Source organism: Odocoileus virginianus, chromosome 5 (assembly GCF_023699985.2).
Source record: "Odocoileus virginianus isolate 20LAN1187 ecotype Illinois chromosome 5, Ovbor_1.2, whole genome shotgun sequence".
NCBI lineage: Eukaryota > Metazoa > Chordata > Mammalia > Artiodactyla > Cervidae > Odocoileus > Odocoileus virginianus.
The window spans coordinates 10,126,787-10,145,993 of record NC_069678.1 but is presented as its reverse complement, the minus strand read 5'-3'; the positions used below and the strand labels follow the sequence as shown (position 1 = coordinate 10,145,993).

Sequence of the window (19,207 nt, the reverse complement as noted above, 5' to 3'; positions counted from 1 at the left end):
GAAAGATCCCCTGGAGAAGGGAATGGCTACCCACTCCAGTATTCTGGCCTGGAGAATTCTATGGACTGTGTAGACCATGGGGTCACAAAGAGTGGGATACGACTGAGCACCTTTCACTTTTCAGAGGTATAGGTGTTAACTCTTCTCTGAATGTTTTGTAGAATTCACCTGTGAAGATATCTGGTCCTGGACTTCTGTTTGTTGGGAGTTTTAAAATTACTGATCCAATTTCAGTACTGGTAATCAGTCTGTTGATATTTTCTACTTCTTCTTGGTTCAGTCTTAAGAGATTATACCTTTCTAAGAATTTTTCCAGTTTCCTTGAGGTTGTCCATTTTATTGGCATATCATTACCCATAGTAGTCTCTTATGATCTCTCCCCTCCAAATTTTCCTTACTTAAAATTAAAAAAAAAAAAAGTATTTATTTGGCTGCATTCAGTCTTCAACTGTGATGCATGTGGCCTGAGGGATCTACGAGGGATGGGACCTGAGTCCCTTGCATTGCAAGGCAGAGTCATAATCACTGGACCACTAGGGAAGTCCCTTCTGCGATGTCTTGTATTTCTGTGGTGTCAGTTGTAACTTCTCCTTTTTCATTTCTGATTTTATTGATTTGGGCTCTTTTTTTTTTTTCTCTGTGAGTTTGGTTAAAGGTTTATGAATTTTGTTCTTTTCAAAGAACCAACTTTTAGTTTCATTGATCTTTTCTTTTAGTTTTTATTTCATTTATTTCTGCTCTGATCTGTATAATTTCTTTACTTCTACCATCTTCGGATTTTCGTTGTTCTTTCTCTAGTTGCTTTGGGAATAGGGCAGCCTTGTCTTAAAATAAAAAAATCACTGGGCTCAAGGAAGAGACCCATGATTGCTACCGAACCTCCCGGGGGCCGTTTACTGAAGTCTCTTCCCAGGATTTTTGTGCTTTGGGATCACTTCATGATTTTACGCCATAAATCATATAATTCATGTCTTTGGTCCTTGGTGGACAGCCGTTCTTCCCTCCCCTGCTGACTGTCACCTAACCACCCACTCTCCCCCAACAGAATATTGTTGCATGAATGTCCCTGTGGATGAATGGATGGAGAAAAGGAGAATGGGATGGAACGAATGAACTTAGAAGCTGCAAAGATGCCTGGAAATGCAGAAATTCTCATGAATTGCAAATTTATTGACTGAGAAGGTACTGGGATTGGGAGGCAGTTGTATAGAAACCAGGGAGGGAAAACTGCAGAACAAGACACAGCTCCATTGTTCAGTGGCTTCTTCTGGTGGATTCAGATGTGAAGGGCGGAGAAACCTCAGGGCAATATCATGAGAGCGGTAAGCCCATCGACGCCCACGGAGAACACCTCCAGCTTCTTCGTCTCCGTGGTGTCCAGGGGGGCCTTACTTGCCTGGCCAGGTAGGCGCCTGCTTCTGCTGGGTCTGGTGGCAGACTGGGACACCCTTGCCACCCCCGGAACCACCCCCGGAGGAGCCGCCGCCGCCGCATCCGGCACCACTGCCGCCCCCACCGCTAGAGAAGCAGCCGCCGCCGCCCCCGGAGGAGCCTCCCACGCAGCCGGATCCACTGCCGCCCCCACCGCTGGAAATGCAGCCGCCACCGCTGGAAACGCAGCCGCCGCCCCCGGAGGAACCGCCGCCGCAGCCGGCGCCGGATGAGCCCCCTCCGTAGCTCTGCTGGGGCAAGCACGGGGTCTGGGAGGTCTGAGAGGACGAGAAGTATCCGGAGCCGCCCCCGGAGGAGATGCCGCCGCAGCCGGAGCCGCCCCCGGAGGAGATGCCGCCGCAGCCGGAGCCGCCCCCGGAGATGATGCCGCAGCCGGAGCCGCCCCCGGAGATGATGCCGCCGCAGCCGGAGCCGCCCCCGGAGATGATGCCGCCGCAGCCGGAGTCGCCCCCGCTAGAGACGCCCCCGTAGCTCTGGCACTGGACCTGCTGGCCGGAGGAGCCGCCGCCGCCGCCGCTGGAGTAGCAGCCGCCCCCGGAGGAGCCGCCGCCGCTGGAGTAGCAGCCGCCCCCGGAGCCGCCGCCGCCGCCGCTGGAGTAGCAGACGGTACTGGAGGAGCCGCCGCCGGAGTAGCCTCCGCAGCCGGAGCTGCCGCCGCCTCCAGAATACTTGACACTTCCACCAGAGCCACCGCCGCCGCCGCCAGAGTAGCCGCCGCCGCAGCCGGAGCTGCCGCCGCCTCCAGAATACTTGACACTTCCACCCGAGCCGCCGCCGCCGCCCCCGGAGCCGCCGCAGCTACCGGAGCCACCGCCGCCGCCGCTGTAGAAGACGCCGCCGCAGCCGCCGCCGCCGCCGCCGCCGGAGGTTTTCCCACAGCCCACTGGGGGCTGAGGAGTGGGCTGCTTTTTCTGGTGAGACATCTTGTCTAAGGAGGAACGGAGCCCTGGAAGGAGAGCAGAGAGCATCAGTGGACCAGCTGCAAGAGGATGCGGCGGCAGAGACAGCCGCATCCATGGAAACGTCCATCATCCTCTGAGCAGCACTGCCTCGGCCAGGCTTGATGCTCTTTCTGATCGGATTGGAAAGAGCACTTAGCTGGGACTCCTGGATTAGTGCTTTTAGAAAAGGGTTGTGTTTCCCCTGCAAAAGTCTTTACCAAGTTTTAAATAGCCCACTTAGTGGTACCCATTTTTCTTTCTTTCCCAGCTTTGCTTCAGGCCTCTGCTTTGTGATCTCTGGGCAAATGACCCACACATTTTCTGTTTCCTCATTTCCTGTAAAATGAGATGGGTCGAGTATTTCACTTTTTAGTTCTCCGATCCCAACACTGAATGCAAATGGAAAATTACCACAAACCTCCACCTAGGGTAGGGGATTTTATCCACTCCTGGCACAATAGAGGGTGGTTTGTTCCAGTGCCAGAGGGCTGTTGCACCCCATTCTTTGCAAAAAAGAATTAGTTTAAACTCTTGGTCTGTTCCACTGACCTCAGCCATGATCACCTACCAGTTACCAGAAAAAGGCGGGCTCCCCCCATTGTCCTGTCTGGAAACAGGAGAAAGGATCCCAATGATCCTTTGGACCAGCATCTCTGACTAGGAGATATCAAGCAAAGCTTGGTAAGGAGGCAAGCTGGGTTGAGGGGACCAAACTTGCAGGAATTATGTCCAGCATCTCACAAGTCATTTCCTTTTCAGAACATCTTGTGTAAAACAGGCAATGGGTTCTTATGACTGCTAAAATCTCCCCATCTGCAGCATCCTCTGAATCATTCTTCCTGTTCTCTGAAAGTACTCTCAACCTCTCCTCCTTACAAGTTCACAAAGTCCATCCAGTCTATCCACAGGCTGTCTGGGACAGTCTCTGCAGAATGCACTTCTACGGCAGAGACAGGGCATGTCTCTTACAGGGGTGCCAGAGAGACAGGAGATAGTCTCGTCTTTGTGGTATTTACATTTTGGCCAGATCAGAAACACCATCTGTCCAGCAGTAGCTCAGCTCCGCTTCCTGCCTGAAGCCCCTCTGAATATGAATGCAGTTGGAAGAGCAGAGGTCCCGTAGGTCCCAAAGGGGAAAGAGGCCTTGCCCACCTGTCCCTTAGTCCACATAGCCCACGCAAGCCTGGGCAAGACCAACTTGGAAGATGAGAGCCAGTTGAACACACACTTACCCAAAGCACCAGGAAGGATGAGTGAGGAGAGGAGATGCTGGCTGTGTGAGGACAACTGGAGCTTCTGAGGTTTTATACTTTCTGATGAGTTCTGACTCATCAGCCATTGATCTGGACCAGCCTTTCATGGACTCAGTTACGTGACCTTTGCCTGTCACCCCACCTCCCTGTGATTATAGTCATGGGGTGACCCATTCATGAAGATTTTGGCATTCTTGAGATGGGCAGCCTCCTGTATGACTGGCTCCTTCTCTGATGCAACTGTGAAGTAGGCTGGCTAGCAGGGATGGTCAGCCAGAGTGGATGTTAGGCATTGTTTTCAAAACGTCTGGCATGGGGCCCATGCCATCACCAGAGGGCTGTGCTTCAGGATAGGTCTCAGACTCTTCAAGCAACCTAAGAGAGTCCCACTGGAGTTCTCAGTCTTTGGTCCAAGAAGTAGAAACTTCCATATCCCACTCTTTGGCTCCTGGTCCTATTGCTTGGAACCTCTTAGAATTTTAGAGAGATCTGTTGGAGAAAAGCATGTTTCTTCTTTGCCAAGTTTCTCCCCCGGGGTTTCACATGTGCTTCACTGGGATGTTCCTGTCTTTTTTCCTGTCTAGAGAGAGTGTGTTAGCACCTAGCACCCAGTTCTGGGTTGCACAACATGGACAGCGCCATAAGTAGTGGGGCACTGGTAGCAATTTTGATTTACTCCTAAAGACAATGAATGTCTAAAAATACTGATCTTCACTATTGACTTTCCTTGTAGAAGAATAAGCTAAAGAGATAGGCCCTGTGGTTCTTCCCACCATGGCCATTCAGCTCTGGGGTCTTGTATTGTGTGGTAACACTGACCTCAGTCTAAGAGGCAGCCGTGGAATGGAATGGACTTGAGATTAGGTGCCTGGATTTGGGTGCTGCCTCTGCTCCTTGCCAGGTGTATCACCTTGGGTGAAGTCACAGTACCTTATGCAGTGCCTACACACTGGAGGCGCTTAGTAAGCATTTGTTGATTATTGAACAAACTTTCTGATACTCAGTTACCTTGTCTATCAAATAAGAATGGTAGTAGTTGTTTTACTGTCGCTGCGAGGGAGTCCACAGATGGCTTGAGGCAAGCTCTTATCTAGGAAAATAACTTGGAAATTCCTGGCTGACCCTGGACCAGTAGCATCAACTCTGTGTATGAGGAACAGCATTTTGTCCTCTTCTTTCATCATTGGAACTCAACTGCTGTTGTTTTAGATACCACATTTGAAGTTAGTTCCACCCAGATGTGTGTTGAAATGAGAGCTCCAATAATAAATTGATGGTTAATTATGGTGGAGTTTTAATGATCTGCATGATCTGATTAGACTGTGGCCTTCAGAAACTTGTGGCACTAGTTTTAGTTTGGAGAGCATGAACCCAGGTGAACCCAGGAGGAGCCCAGGTGCTCCCCTCCTGAGAGAATGGCCAGGAGGGAGAAGTCCAGCTCTGTTGGGAAAGCATGTTTCAACTTGGAGCTGAGGCATCATGGAGATTTTAGAGGGGAAAAAAGGCTCCAACTAGCTGTGGGTATAATAAAAGACGCATAATAAAGGACAGCTTTATTTTGCTGGGTTCGCTGGAGAAGAGGAGAAGATGTGGACCATGGTTCCCATACTGATCTGTGGACCCATGTTGGCTCGTTATTGTGTGTACCCTAGTCCTTAGGAAAATGTAAGTAAAGAGATGTCAGCAGACTCTTTGTGAGAAGGAAAGTCTAATTCAGAAATCATGAGCCTCCTACCTTTTTTGGGCGTATATTAAGACTTCATTTCTTTTAAAAGTGATGTTGACAAGAGGTCCAAGTTGTTTCTTTCACGTCCTTATTTATCAAAATGAGAGTTTGGCTATCATATTATTTGGTTATCACAGTTTTTTTGAGGGAGATGTTACTTCTTTATGAAATTCTTAAGTTTGGGAACCTCAGGTGCAGGTGACTCCAAAGAGCTAATAATCTTGAAATTGCCTGTATTAGTTTGGAGCAATTATATTCTTATAGGAAAGATACGATATTTTCTTTCTATCAGATTTAATATCCTAGTGCTTTATTCATTAATCCAGACAACTGTTTTGCCAAAAGCTTCAACTTTTGTTTCAGGTTTGAAAGATTTGTTAACAAAAGAAACTACTTGTTAAACAAAAATAAACAATTTCAGTATTTAATAGAGAATTATCTAACTTACTTTCAATATGCAATCATTAAAAGAAAAAAAAAAAGAAACACTAGAGGAATGTAATAGCACATACATCACCTAACTGGGACCAAATAGCACCCAGATTCAAACAGCGCTGGGAAGTCCCACGTAACAGCAATCTGGAGTCTCAGTTGGAAAAAGATACTGGATGGTACATCCACCCTAAAGGGTGAGACTTCAAAATTGCAATTTTTGGGGTCCTGCATATAATTTCAGGCCACAAACTGATACTGTCATCAGTTTGTGAACAAATTGCAGCTCTGGTTTCACATTAATCTTTCTTTTTTTTTTTTACAATACTGTTTGTTTTATCTTGTGAGTCAGAGGATTTTGTTAAGCCCTGGGCGTGGTTGGCCAGACCTCCTCCAGGGGTTCAAGAATTCTAAGACCTGCTCTCTGTCTTTTCTATATTGCCACTGGTTTTACTAGAAAAAATCGGTACGCTCATGAGCAGACATGTAGTCAGGGCAAGGTCAGAAGCAAGGTCAGAGTTCTGCTCTGCGTTCTTGTCTCTGAAGCCTGAACAAGACTACTTCCATTTAATTTTTCTAATACCAACACCAGTGTACTGGGCAGTGTGCTGAGGATTACAGAGGAGTTTTTTATAGCTGTGCATGGATCCCCTTGGTAGATTTGGGGGAGGGGTACTCTATCCCTGCCGATGCTACTCTGTGTGACTTTTAATAAGGAAAATCTTCTAACTGATACATCTACTTTGTTAACATGTGGAAGAGGCTGATGCAACATGGTATTGACAGCTGTGCTTGATCTTGTGGCTCTGAGTTAACCTTGCCTCAAGTATGAGCTATGAACCTGATTCTCCATTTTATCCCTTTCAGCCAGAAGTAGGGGGATATCTGTGTGGAAGTGGTTGATGATTACATATTATTATTATCAATGAGGAAATGATGAAAGTTTGTAGAATTATGACACTTAAGTATTTGGAGTTTTGCAAATCTTGGCATATCAGATTTCTAAAATTTGTAGCTTTTAGACACTTAAATCTGCATATGTGCTTGCTAGTACATCTGGGTTCTGTAGCGTCACAAATAAAGTCATGTTTCCTGCCTTTAACTGTATCCTTAGAGGGGATGGCCCTTATAGCAAATCTTTCATAATTAGCAGGTGCTCAGTAAATACTGATGGTAAACTGAAGGTAATTATTGAGATCCATTGACTGACAACCCTGTAGGAGGCAGGACCTGGTCCCTGTCCCCAGGCAATCCCAGTGTGAGGGGAGATCACGGCTCTTGAGCTGAGGAACCCCCAATCTGATAGAAGCCTGCTTATCACAATCTTTAAGTACCTAAATCTTCATATTTGCATTCTCATGAAAGAGTGTTGACAACCTACCTGAGGAAAAAAGGGGAATGGATGGCTTGTAAAGAATAAAATGGACACAGGGCAGGGGTTCAGGAGCACTGGCAAGTCAGGCATAGACCTTGCAAGCCCTTGGTGTTGTTTATATTTAATGGGAAAAGTTTTCTCTTAGTCACAGACCAAGAGGCGTCTCAGAGCCCCAGACACCCCGCTGTGTTGCCATTTGTCTCCTCTCTCCAGCCCTCCTGGTCAGCAGTTTCTGTTACTTAGAGATTGGGCAGAAGGACAGCTCCTAGCTGCTGGAATTCCTTCTCCAGGAAACTTCCCTGGGTTCATCCCAACCACTGTTTCCATCTCTCTTGCCACTTTCCCTTTTCAAGGTCTTAAGGAATGATTGTACCTTTACAGCCTGCTAGTGACACAACCAGAAGCCTTGTCCCCTTTGTCAAGTTACAACTGACAAACCTTGAGATCAGGGTCTCCTTAGTTCTTGATGGCCCACTGGGACCTTCTCAGGATGTGTTTACTCTCGAGATGTATGTCTTTCAGGTGCTCCTGGAGCTCATACTTGCAGGGAGAAGGAGGACCGCAGCTGAGATGTTCTGCATTCCCAAGGAACTTGTAGCATGTGGGGTGAGCCATGCACCTGGGGACTTCCTGTCTGGATAGACTCTTGGGTTTATGGACCGCTGTCATGTGTCTTATTCATGTCTCACAATGGTCCTGTGTGCTCAGGGATATGTTATCCTCTTTCCCCAGCTGAGGAAGTGCCTCATGGAGGCCAATGCAATTGATTAAATTCCCAAAGCCAGGATTTGCACTCAGTTCTTTTGATTCTAAATCTTGTGTTCTTTCTAAGCACTACATAGCTCTTCTTTTGGATCGATGTGGGCAGAACAAGGGGATTGCACCCACTCTCCTTCCAAGTCAGGCTCAGGTTTGTGCCCTCTGGGAAGGAGGGGACAGAGGAACCTCACATGGGCTCTCCTAGCTCCCCAGGGACTCATGTATGCATTGGTGGATGGCAGCAGCTAGACGGACAGTGGAGATCACCCAATCAGCTTCTGTCATTTGTAGAGGTAGATGACAAACCCAAAGCCCAGAGAGGCTAACCCACTTCCCAAGGCCACACAGAAGGGCCAAGAGCAGAACCTGGGTCTTTCCTCCCAGCTCAGTACTCCTGCTGCAGATCCAAGTTGTGACTGTCTGCTTTCTCCCGACAAGAGTACCTCCAGGTGTTGGCAGTGAGACCAGAGAGTTGTTAAAATGACAGTAAAAGTCCTTCAGAGCTGAGCAGACACGCTCGAGGAAGCTGCTGGGCCTGGGTGCTCTAGCCTCTGGGCCTGGAAGTTAACTGCTGATGTCATGAAGCCCTTTCACAGGTGGGTAGCTGCTCTGTAGCCTGAGGGCTCAGCGCCTACTTCCTGGGCTTACACATGAAGTTTATAGCAGGGAGGTGCAGTGAGCAGCATTTGTGGGCCCGATCTCCTGCCCTGAGATGGGCAATGTCCCTTGACCCCTCTAAGGACTTTCATACATGGTGGTGATAGCAGGTCCAAGCATGTTGGCTCTTTGACCACCTTCTCCACGGGTGTCTGTGGGTGGATAACCTAGGTGGTTTTAATTGAATCCCAAGTCAAATGGAATCTTGGAAATCAATATGACGCAGAGGGAAAAGCAAAAGCATTTCAAATCCATGGCCTTAAAGGCTTTTTGGCCTAAAGGTTTAATCCTAGTTTTCCCCTTTGTTTAAATTATTTTTTATTGAAACACAGCTGCTTTACAATGTTGCGTTATTGTCTACTGTACAGCAAAGTGAATCAGATATGTAGATAAATATATATATGTATATATCTCCTCTTTTTTGGATTTTCTTCCCTTTTAGTTCAACATAGAGCATTGGGTAGAGTTCCCTTTTCTGTGCAGTAGGTTCTCATTAGTTATCTATCTTATTCACAGTAGTGTGTATATGTCAGTCCCAATCTTCCAGTTCATCCTCCTGACCCTTTGGTATCCATATGTTTATTCTCTATGTCTGTTGTCTCCATTTCTGCTTTGCAGATAAAATCATCTATACCATTTTTCTAGATTCCACATCCATATGTTAATATATGGTATATGTTTTTCTCTTTCTGACTTACTTCACTCTGTATAACAGTCTCTAGGTCCATCCATGTCTCTACAAATGACCCAATTTTGTTCCTTTTTGTGGCTGAGAAATATTCCATTGTATATTTGGACCACATCTTCTTTGTCCATTTAATCCCAGTTTTTCAGGCATGTGCTGCTTTAGGTGACCATGCCAAGGCACTTCTTTTCTGGGGGTCGTTGAAAAGCAGGGCAAGGCGAGTGCTCCCTCCACTTTTGTTTTGAATCCTCTTTGGTACTGATATGCTACTTTCAGAAATTGCCTCGTCTGCCCTGGGTTTTGGGTGTAACTTCTCTCTTACTTACAAATTGTACATAGGATTTGCTACTGAAGATCAGAATCTAGATCCAGTCTCTGTCTTGGCCAGGAAAGCTTGTTCCTCAGACTTTCTGGCTATTCTTAATTTTTATTCATTCTTACAATGATACTCTTTATTTTAATAGCTGAGCTTGTTGAAATCAGATGGATGACTTGGGGCAAATCTTCTCACTGCCTACAGAGTAGAAAATGATCAGTTTGGTTGGAGAGTCTCTAGTGACTTCTTTCTTTTGTTTCATCCATGTGCTCAGAGAATCCCAAGGTGAGAGACTCTAGGACCATTGCTCTCATCTGTGTAGGTTCTCAGGGTCTTTCCTTCTGCACTATGAGCACCATCCAGGCACGATCAGATCCTCCTAAATCTCCAAATCTCCAGAGGGCTGGGCCTCAGTGTGAATATTTGATAAATATTTGATCAACCAAGAAGATGATACCAGGGCTATTATAATCTGATTTATTTTTCCATGGAAAGTAGCTTATATAAATTGGCCATGGCAAACTGCCTCTCCCTTGCCATCCTTCATCTTCCACCCAAGGCACCTCATTGCCCCATTGTCTTCTGCTTCTTATTTTTCAGAATCTCCCTTGGATCATGACTTCCAGAGATCCTGACCACCTATGATCCAGCGGTCAGCTTTCTGGCTGGACCTGAAGCAGCGCCAGGTGACCTGTGAGGTTTGCAGTCTCTGATCTGTTCTGAAGGGTAGGGATCAGAAACTTTTCCGAGGACTTGGGATCAGGGAGGACCTGTGCTCTAAACCTGGGCCAACCACCAGTGACTTGACTTGGGGTCAGGGAGAGCCTGTGCTCTAAACCGGGCCAACCACCAATGACTTGTGAGTCTGGGCCACGCACTGTCCCCCAGACCTGTTTCTTCATTCATAAGGTCAGTCTGACTTAGTCCTGTCCTGGCTGCCTTTCGGGCAACCTCTCCTTCCCCCACCCCTGGCCAAGTCCACTCTTTGGACAGAGAGGAGGGAAAGATGAGGAGGGTCAGAGGCAGTGATAGGAAAAAAACTAGATGGAATGACAAGAGTCACAGGCCTCTTGGAAAAGAGCATAGAAACTCTCATAGCTCCCTTTATGCCAGCCTTAGGCTCAAGTCAGAGGCATTTTGGGAACTTTTGTCCCCCAAGAGCATTTCGGCTCCTGAGCTGACTATGGAGGAGGAGGAAGGGGGACAGCAGGAGGGCTGGGTGAGGAAAGTTGGCCTGTGTGATGAGTAACATTTGCACCGTATCATTACCCAAGGTGGATGTAATTACACTGGATTAAGAAAGGCATGTGAACACACTGCGTTGCTTTAGAACCTCCTGCAATTAACATCTGTTCTCTTGGGTCTCAGAGGAAGGATTAATTTGGCTCCTGAATGTTCCTTTACTGTGAATCCCTTGGTAGTGGAACTGGCCTTCTTACCCTCTAGGAATGACTTATTCGGCTGTAAAATACAAATGGGGCGGGGGGGGGGGGGGGAAGCCTCACTACAAATAATTTGAAAACAAAGCAAAGAAAAAGTCACCTTTAATTCCAGTACTCAGATAGAACTGGTGTTAAGGTTTTGGTGATTATTTTTATCTTGCTCTTTTTTCTTTTCATTTATCCTTCCCTTTTATATAAACTCTCAGTTTGGGGTGCTGATTTTCCACGTGACTTTGTTATCGTGCGCTTACCGTCGTGTTCCTGAAACACCTCCGATTTGAGCCCGAGGCTGACACCCAGGGAGATGTGAGAGTCTCTGTGCTCTTTTTCCATGGTCTCTTAACCACTAGTTTTAGTGGCTGGGTTGCACTGCCCATTCTGAGTCGTACCGCTTAGACCTTCCAGCTATCCTGGAACCTCTGAACCCTCGAGACCTTGTTACTGAATTTTGTTGGGCCTTAGTTGTCTCCCTGATGGACTGCTGGTGGGACTTTATATGTAGGATGGCTGCACAGTAGCTGAGGAGAAGAAAGGTTGTTGTGTGAGTAGCATCCTCCCGCCTTACTTCTCATCTCCCCTGATTCTCCTTGTGCAGGACCTAGCGCCTCAGTTTTCCTAGACTCTGTCTAGCTCCACAGTATCGTTGTTTGCCTCCAGAGGTTTTCATCTTGTCTCCTTCAATGTGATCTTCTCTTCACAGGCTTCTGGGTCACCATTCCCTTGGGAACATGTGATCTGAAGCAACATCTTTTAATGTGTGTGTGAGAGGATATGGGTGGGGAGGGAGAGGAGTATGCATTTGGGAAAAAAGTCACCAGTGTAATGGGAGCTGAGCGCCTGAGGGGGCCAAGGGAGGCAGAGAAGAGAAGCAGCTGGAAACTTCTTCTTGGAAGAGGTAAGTTTCGTGTTAGGATTGGGAAACAGTGAAAACCGTAGATAGGTTTCTCCAGATCTAGGCTTTGGGTCCCGTGTTGCCTTTCTGTGTATGTGTATACGTGTGATAACGTGTACACAAGTCTGCATGTGTCTGTCTGCTCGCCCCGTGCCTGACTCTTTCTTGTAGAACCTGTTCCCTCTCTCCTTGGACAGGATTGTGGGCACTCCTTCTTGGCCCTGAGATTGCTCTCGACCCTCACTTGTTAACCAGCTTTCAGTGTCCGTGACAACAGTATTGTGTGTGTGGGACTGACCCACATCTTGCATCACAACCTGTTTCTCTAGCCATGGCAGTGGATTTGCTCTATTATGTCATGCTTCTGCTCAAAATCTTCAGTGTCCCCACATCGGGATGAAGCCTAGGTTTCTTAGTTCAAAGGGCCTTTTGTGGTTCAGTTTCTGCTCAACTCTGACTGTTCCCCTCATACTCATAACCTAGTCACTTCAGTCGTGTCTGACTCTTTGCAACCCCATGGACTGTAGCCTTCCAGGCTCCTTGACCATGGGATTTTCCCTGCAAGAATATTGGAGTGGGTTGCCATGTCCCCCTCCAGGGGACTGTTCCCCTAGAGAAGCATTTTGCTCCAGAGGAGCAAATGCTATGTTTGTATATTTTTCTGAGATTTTCCCTGCACCTGTGAATGCCCCCTTTCCTCAATGTGCCAAACTTCTATTTTCCTTTCAACATTCTATTACATAGCACTCCTCCAGGAAACCTTTCCCAGCACCCCAGTCTGATGGCAAGAGCACTTTGCTTTGTAGGACACCCTGTCTCCCACTAGACTGAGGTCTCTTTGAAGGGGGTACCAGATCTTGATCACTGTCCTGCATATCAAGCATTCAGCACAATGTTTGGCACAGTCCACAGGGAATGCGTGTAGAATGGATGGATAAATGAATGAATTGCTCTTCATCTGCCCACTCCTGGAATTGTCAGTGATCTGGATAGTAGCTGTTTTAGCCTGGGTGGGGTGGATATTAAGTCTTCGTCCTATTTTCAGCTCTCCAACAGGATTGTGTGCTCCTGCAGGTCAGGGATGGCGTTGTAGCTCTTAGTAAACCTGGAGCCTGTGGACACACTAGGCTCTGGGTCAGTGTTTATTGAGAAGAGAAGAAAAAAAGAAAAAGAATGAGGTAGAGAATGGAGGAAAGGAGAGAGAGAAGGGACCACAGGATTGTTTCAGGATTTATAACAATGCTGGTTTGTGTCTGGTCTGAATGTCTTTCTCTCTCTATCCAAATTTGGGTTCTTTGATCTAATTCTGGCAACTCCAAGAAATTACATAAGGCACCTAAAGGGGGAGATAATTGAGATTAGATAGTTTTAGAAGTTTTAAAGTGAATGTCAGGATAGGCTTTTGAATTATTGTGTGATTTCATTATCAATATGGTTAATACATATTAACCTACAAGTACCCATCCTTATAGGTTAATATACTCAAGTGTGGATGTGAGATAAGTATGAATGTGAGAGCTGGTCTATAAAAAAGGCCGAGCACTGAAGAATTGATGCTTTCGAATTGTGGTATTGGAGGAGACTCTTGGAAGTCTCTTGGACTGCAAGGAAATCAAATATTTAATCCTAAAGGAAATAAATCAACCTTGAATATTTATTGGAAAGGCTGTTGCTGAAGCTGAAGTTCCAATACTTTGGCCACTTGATGTGAAAAACCGACTCACTAGAAAAGATCCTGATGCTGGGAAAGATTGAAGGCAAAAGGAGAAGACGGTGGCAGACGGTGGCAGATGGTTAGAGGGGGTCACTGACTCAATGGACATGATTTTGAGCACAGGCTTGCAAAAGGTCGGACATGACTTAGCGACTGAACAATAACACCACCACTCATCTTTTCTCTTAGAGATAAAATTCTTTCTCCTTCTCTTCCCTTCCTCTTTCCAAACAGGGTAGAGAGAATAATGAGCATCTGACTGAAGTATGGGATGTTACTCAAGATTACAGAAGGCACTGTGGATGCAGGATAGACACCAGAAGAAAATCTCTTTTTGTGGAAGAAAGTAGTATTTTTCCTATGGGAAGAGGTGAGGTGGTAAGTAGGTGAGTCCTGGGGAAGGAGAGAGAGACCAACAGGAAAGAGATTCTAACAGGATTATGAGTCAAAGCAAGAATACTCAATTTCTGTGCCATAAAATTTGCCAATAGAATTAAAAGAATAATTCAAGAATGTGAAAATACTTGCTTGATTTCTGCTTAAATTGATGGAAAGATTAGCTTATTGTTAGTTAACAGGATAAAATGTTGAGATTGGCTTGAACAACTAGCCTGACTGAACTTAGCTGAGAACAACTAGAAAAACTGGCCAAAGTATAAAAAGGCTTGTGTTTGAAGGCACTGGAGAGCTTCCAAGGCAGTGAAGATTTTAGAGCCAAGATCATGGAGAGAAAGAAAGCAAAGTGAGTCCTGTATGCCATGCCACTTTTCCACTGGGAAATTTAGAAATGAAAGCACCAGCTGAGAATCTGATCAGAAAGTGGCCGCTAGGAGACTGAGAAGATGAACAGTCTTTAAGTTTTATCACAGAACTTGAGGGACAAACATTGGAATTCACAAAGCCAGACACCAGAGTCTATTCTGTATGTTTTCATGGCATGACTAAACTAAGATGTTGCAAGAAAAGTTTTTCTATTTGATGAATAGGGTGGAGATAGTGATATGGAAGCCTGAGAGCAGCTTTTGTTATGTTGGTGATATTTTACTTTTTGATCTATAGGCTGCATTACAAAAATATGTTCATGCTGTGATAATTCAATAAGTTTTACAGTTAAGGTTTATATACTTTTATGTAAATACATTAACCTTGTACTGAGTGTATTAAAAATAAGATCAGTGATATAAAATTTGACTCTCAAAATATTTATATATATATTAATATCTGATTAAATTATTCATGTATTTACTTGCTCTCTATGATTCATTATGATGTTTAACTCCTTATAATCCCCACTGGATCCTATGTGGATTACAGAAGAGTTACATACAGTGAGGTGTGCTTGCCACTGCTGAATCACATGTTCTCCTTATTTTAGTAGCTATGCACTACAGTTTTTTTCTCTTAGGAAAATACTGAAGTTTGTGTGTTTGGATCCTGAGTTCTTTTCTTATTAATCTTGGAATTTTAGGTAAGTCACTTGACTTTACCTTAAAACAAGATATAAAATAACACCAACCTCACAATTATTGGATTAGCATATGAGAAAGCCAAATTCCAACCCTAGACCATGAATGAATTTTATTTTTTAAACTTTTTATTGGAGTATAATTGACTTAGCCTTCTTCAATGGCTCAGTGGTAAAGAATCTGCCTGCAATTCAGCAGACACAGGAAACACGGATTGGATCCCTGGGTCGGGAAGATCCTCTGGAGGAAATGGCAACCCGCTCCAGTATTCTTGCTTGGGAAAATCCCATGGACAGAGGAGCCTGGCGGGCCACAGTTCATAGGGTTGTAGAGTCAAACATGACTGAGCGCACACATATGTACACTTGGTTGATTTACAGTGCTGTGTTAGTTTCAGATTTACAGCAAAGTAAATCAGCTATATATATACATATATTCACTCTCTTCTAGTGGAGAAGGAAATAGCAACCACCTCCAGTATTCTTGCCTGGAAAAATCCCATGGTCAAAGCAGTCTGATGGGCTATAGTCCACAGGGTCACAGGAGTCGGACACGACTTGGTGACTAAACCACTCTTTTTTAGATGCTTTCCCCATGTAGGCCATTATAGAGTATTGAGTAGAATTCTGTGTGCATTTTTATTTTTTAAAATTAGAAACATTTTTCTTTAGATCTTTATATCATACCTAGTACCTTATGCAAGTCTATAGGAGAGTTTTTCTTTCTTTTTTTTTCATTTATTTTTATTAGTTGGAGGCTAATTACTTTACAATATTGTAGTGGTTTTTGCCATACATTGACATGAATCAGCCGTGGATTTACATGTGTCCCCATCCTGAACCTCTCTCCCACCTCCCTCCCCATCCCATCCCTCTGGGTCTTCCCAGTGCACCAGCCCTGAGCACTTGTCTCGTGCATCCAACCTGGACTGGTGATCTGTTTCACACTTGATAATATACATGTTTCAATGCTATTCTCTCAGATCATCCCACCCTCGCCTTCTCCCACAGAGTCCCAAAGTCTGTTCTACACATCTGTGTCTCTTTCTCTGTTTTGCATATAGGGTTATCGTTACCATCTTTCTAAATTCCATATATATGCATTAGTATACTGTATTGGTGTTTATCTTTCTGGCTTACTTCACTCTGTATAATGGGCTCCAGTTTCATCCATCTCATTAGAACTGATTCTAATGTATTCTTTTTAATGGCTGAGTAATATTCCATGGTATATATGTACCACAGCTTTCTTATCCATTTGTCTGCTGAGGGGCATCTAGGTTGCTTCCATGTCCTGGTTATTATAAGCAGTGCTGTTATGAACATTGGGGCACACGTGTCTCTTTCAGATCTGGTTTTATAGGAGAGTTTTTCATTCGCAGTTGGATGTTTACCTCCAGTTTCTGAATTTCAGAGTCCCTGAGGTCAATGATACATTTCACTTGGAATTATCTTCCTCCAGGAAATATGAGAGTGAACATTCTTAATTGGGAGGAAGGATTAGGAAATGCAATCTGGGAATATAAACCACTCAACTGAATGCTTGCAAAGGAAAAGGAAGAAAAGAAGTACTTTCCCTCCCCATCCCCATCTCTCCCTTGAAAAAATGACTTACGTTTGAAGAGTGTGGGAAGAGGTAGGAAATATTTACTATACAGGTGTAAATCTATAACTGGGTGATAATTTGCAGAGAATAAAGAAAATGCTATTTAACTGTTATTTCTGACCTTCAAAAAGATCTTACTGAGCTTAATATTTTCATTTATATGCTAATATGGATAGATTGTCAAACTAAAATTTTATTTTAATCATTTCTTCATGCCAGGAGTAGAATGCATGAAAGTGATATTTTGTAACACTTGATATATTTTCCAGAAATGTTTATAGCTATATACTACTTTTAATGTGTATTAGAACAAACACTACAGATTTATGACTTTTATGTATATTATTATGGATATCCATATAGTCAATACTATGTTTTTTCCAGTAGTCATGTATGGATGTGAGAGTTGGACCAAAAAGAAAACTGAGCACCAAAGCATTGATGCTTTTGAATTGTGGTGTTGTAGAAGACTCTTGAGAGCCCCTTGGACTGCAACAAGATCCAGCCAGTCAATCCTAAAGGAAATCAGTCCTGAATATTCATTGGAAGGATTGATGCTGAAGCTGAAACTCCAATACTTTGGCCACCTGATACAAAGAGCTGACTCATTTGAAAAGACCCTGATGCTGGGAAAGATTGAAGGCGGGAGGAGAAGGGGATGACAGAGGATGAGTTGGTTCAGTGGCATCACCGACTTGATGGACATGAGTTTGAGTAAACTCAGGGAGTTGGTGATAGACAGGGAAGCCTGGCATGCTGAGTCCATGGGGTTGCAAAGAGTTGGACATGACTGAGCAACTGAGCTGAACTGAAGGTAACTAGATCTCACATGCCACAAGGGAAGATGGGGTGCAAAAGGAGAAGTAGGTGGCAAAGGATGAGGTTGTTAGTATCACTGACAATGGATATGAGTTTGAGCACGCTCTGGGAGATGGTGAAGGACAGGGTAGCCTGGCATACTGTAGTCCATGGGGTCACAAGAAGTAAGACACAACTGAGTGACTGAACAACAACAGTGGATATTATTGCTTAGAATAATCTTCTTTTTTAATTTTAATAAACTTAATTACATAATGGTATATGATTAGCTGTGCATTACTGGAAAACTATACATTATGTTTCATTTCTAAAAAATGAAAGATTTTATGGAAATTTGTATCATTTTCTAAATAAAGATGTAGAATGAATGAAAAAAAAAGAATGAGGAAAGAGAAAGCAATATGCAATCATATACCTTTTCAAATAAATTTGGCTAAGTAAACACAGTGAGTCAATCTAGAGAAAAGTATTAATAATACAGATGATGCAGCATATGGGAAAACCTATGAAGGAGGTATGTAAATTACTGAGGTTTCAGAGACCCTAGACTACTATGTGGACCCTACTGTCTCCATTTGGAGGGTTCCAGACATCCTCCTGGGTTATACAGACTGCTCTGTAGAAGTCTGGTCCCCATGTTTAGTTAAGGACAGAGGGAAGGGTCAGAAGTGTGAGGGCAAGTCCACCTCTCTCTCTCCTCAACCTGAGGGAGATGCAGATTCAGGAGCATCTGTTTTTGGAGGCAGGTCAGAGACACACCGTGAAGTGGGCTGCAGATCCTCTGGGACACTAGTCCTACTGCGAGTGCCCCAGCTTCTTCTGTTCTGCCTCCAACTCATTCTCAAAAATGTGTTGTGATGAGACCCTGGGGACTGAATCAGTGTCAGGAAATGTGAGGCAGCCTCCCAGTGTCATCACTAGCTGGTTGTGGGACCACATGTAATATGACTGAATCTCTCTGTCTCCTCGTGTGTAAAATGGTTTTGCTCTGCCTGTGTTTTGTGGATGTTGTGAGGATTAAAAAAGATCTATTATTCCGGAAAGCTTAGAAAATAGTGTTTGATTAAATGTTTGTTGAATTCAAGAAAAGATTGTACAATTCATTTAAATCAAAGTATAGACATCTGATAGTAATTTAAATGGGTCTTCATTGGGGCACACAGTTTATTAGGATCAGAATTATAGTGGAAAGGATGACGCTCTTATGGTGAAATGTCAGGAGTCCTTGAGAGGATGACAGTGGAAAAGAGACCAGGGGAAATCTTTCTGGGCAGATTTTCTCCATGGGTTTACCTTTCTCAGGGTTGGAGGTTTGACTAGCTGGTCCCTTTGCCCACTTCTTTCCCAAGTTCTTCTCTGAGTCACTTATTTAGTACTGAATACTATTATTACCAATCATAGCAACTGCTGTTTGTTGAGCACACACTATGTGAAAGACACTGTGTTAAATACTCTAGTGTTTATTAATTTAAACCTCACCACACCCTGACAGACTATTACCCACATTCTACTGATGACAAAAGTCAGGTCTGAGGAGCATAAAGGCTTTGCTCAAGGTCATACACTCTGAAGTAACTGAGCAGGATTATAGGCAGGTCTGTCTGACTCCAAAACTCAAGCTTTTCAAACTCTTTCATCCTGTGTGACACAATTCTGCATCAACATCTAGCATC

General features: G+C 44.5%; 1 protein-coding gene and 1 long non-coding RNA gene across 4 annotated transcripts; one reads left to right on the top strand and one right to left on the bottom strand.

The window, feature by feature from the left end:
- Nucleotides 1–1,149: 1,149 nt before the first annotated feature.
- Nucleotides 1,150–7,792, bottom strand: LORICRIN (loricrin cornified envelope precursor protein). 2 transcript variants are annotated; one of them, XM_020909860.2, is made up of 2 exons: nt 7,618–7,792; nt 1,150–2,398 (listed from the first exon to the last, which is right to left on the bottom strand). In XM_020909860.2, the coding sequence occupies exon 2, from the start codon at nt 2,373–2,375 to the stop codon at nt 1,389–1,391; it is 987 nt and encodes a 328-aa protein (XP_020765519.2). In that variant the 5' UTR covers nt 2,376–2,398; nt 7,618–7,792; the 3' UTR covers nt 1,150–1,388. The 2 variants fall into 2 exon arrangements, with proteins under 2 accessions (XP_020765519.2, XP_020765518.2); XM_020909859.2 differs by lacking the exon at nt 7,618–7,792 and adding an exon at nt 3,626–3,653.
- LOC110148034 (uncharacterized) lies at nt 2,275–18,623 on the top strand. Of its 2 annotated transcripts, XR_011487656.1 has the most exons (6): nt 2,275–2,366; nt 10,197–10,282; nt 11,739–11,933; nt 13,879–15,112; nt 16,572–16,745; nt 17,100–18,623. It is a non-coding gene; the product is annotated as an uncharacterized lncRNA (long non-coding RNA). The 2 variants fall into 2 exon arrangements; XR_011487657.1 differs by having other exon boundaries at nt 13,879–16,745; nt 17,103–18,623.
- The last annotated feature ends 584 nt before the right edge of the window (nt 18,624–19,207 follow it).

Coding starts and splice junctions, on each gene's coding strand:
- LORICRIN (XM_020909860.2), bottom strand. CDS start 2,375: ATGTCTCACCAGAAAAAGCAGCCCACTCCTCAGCCCCCAGTGGGCTGT.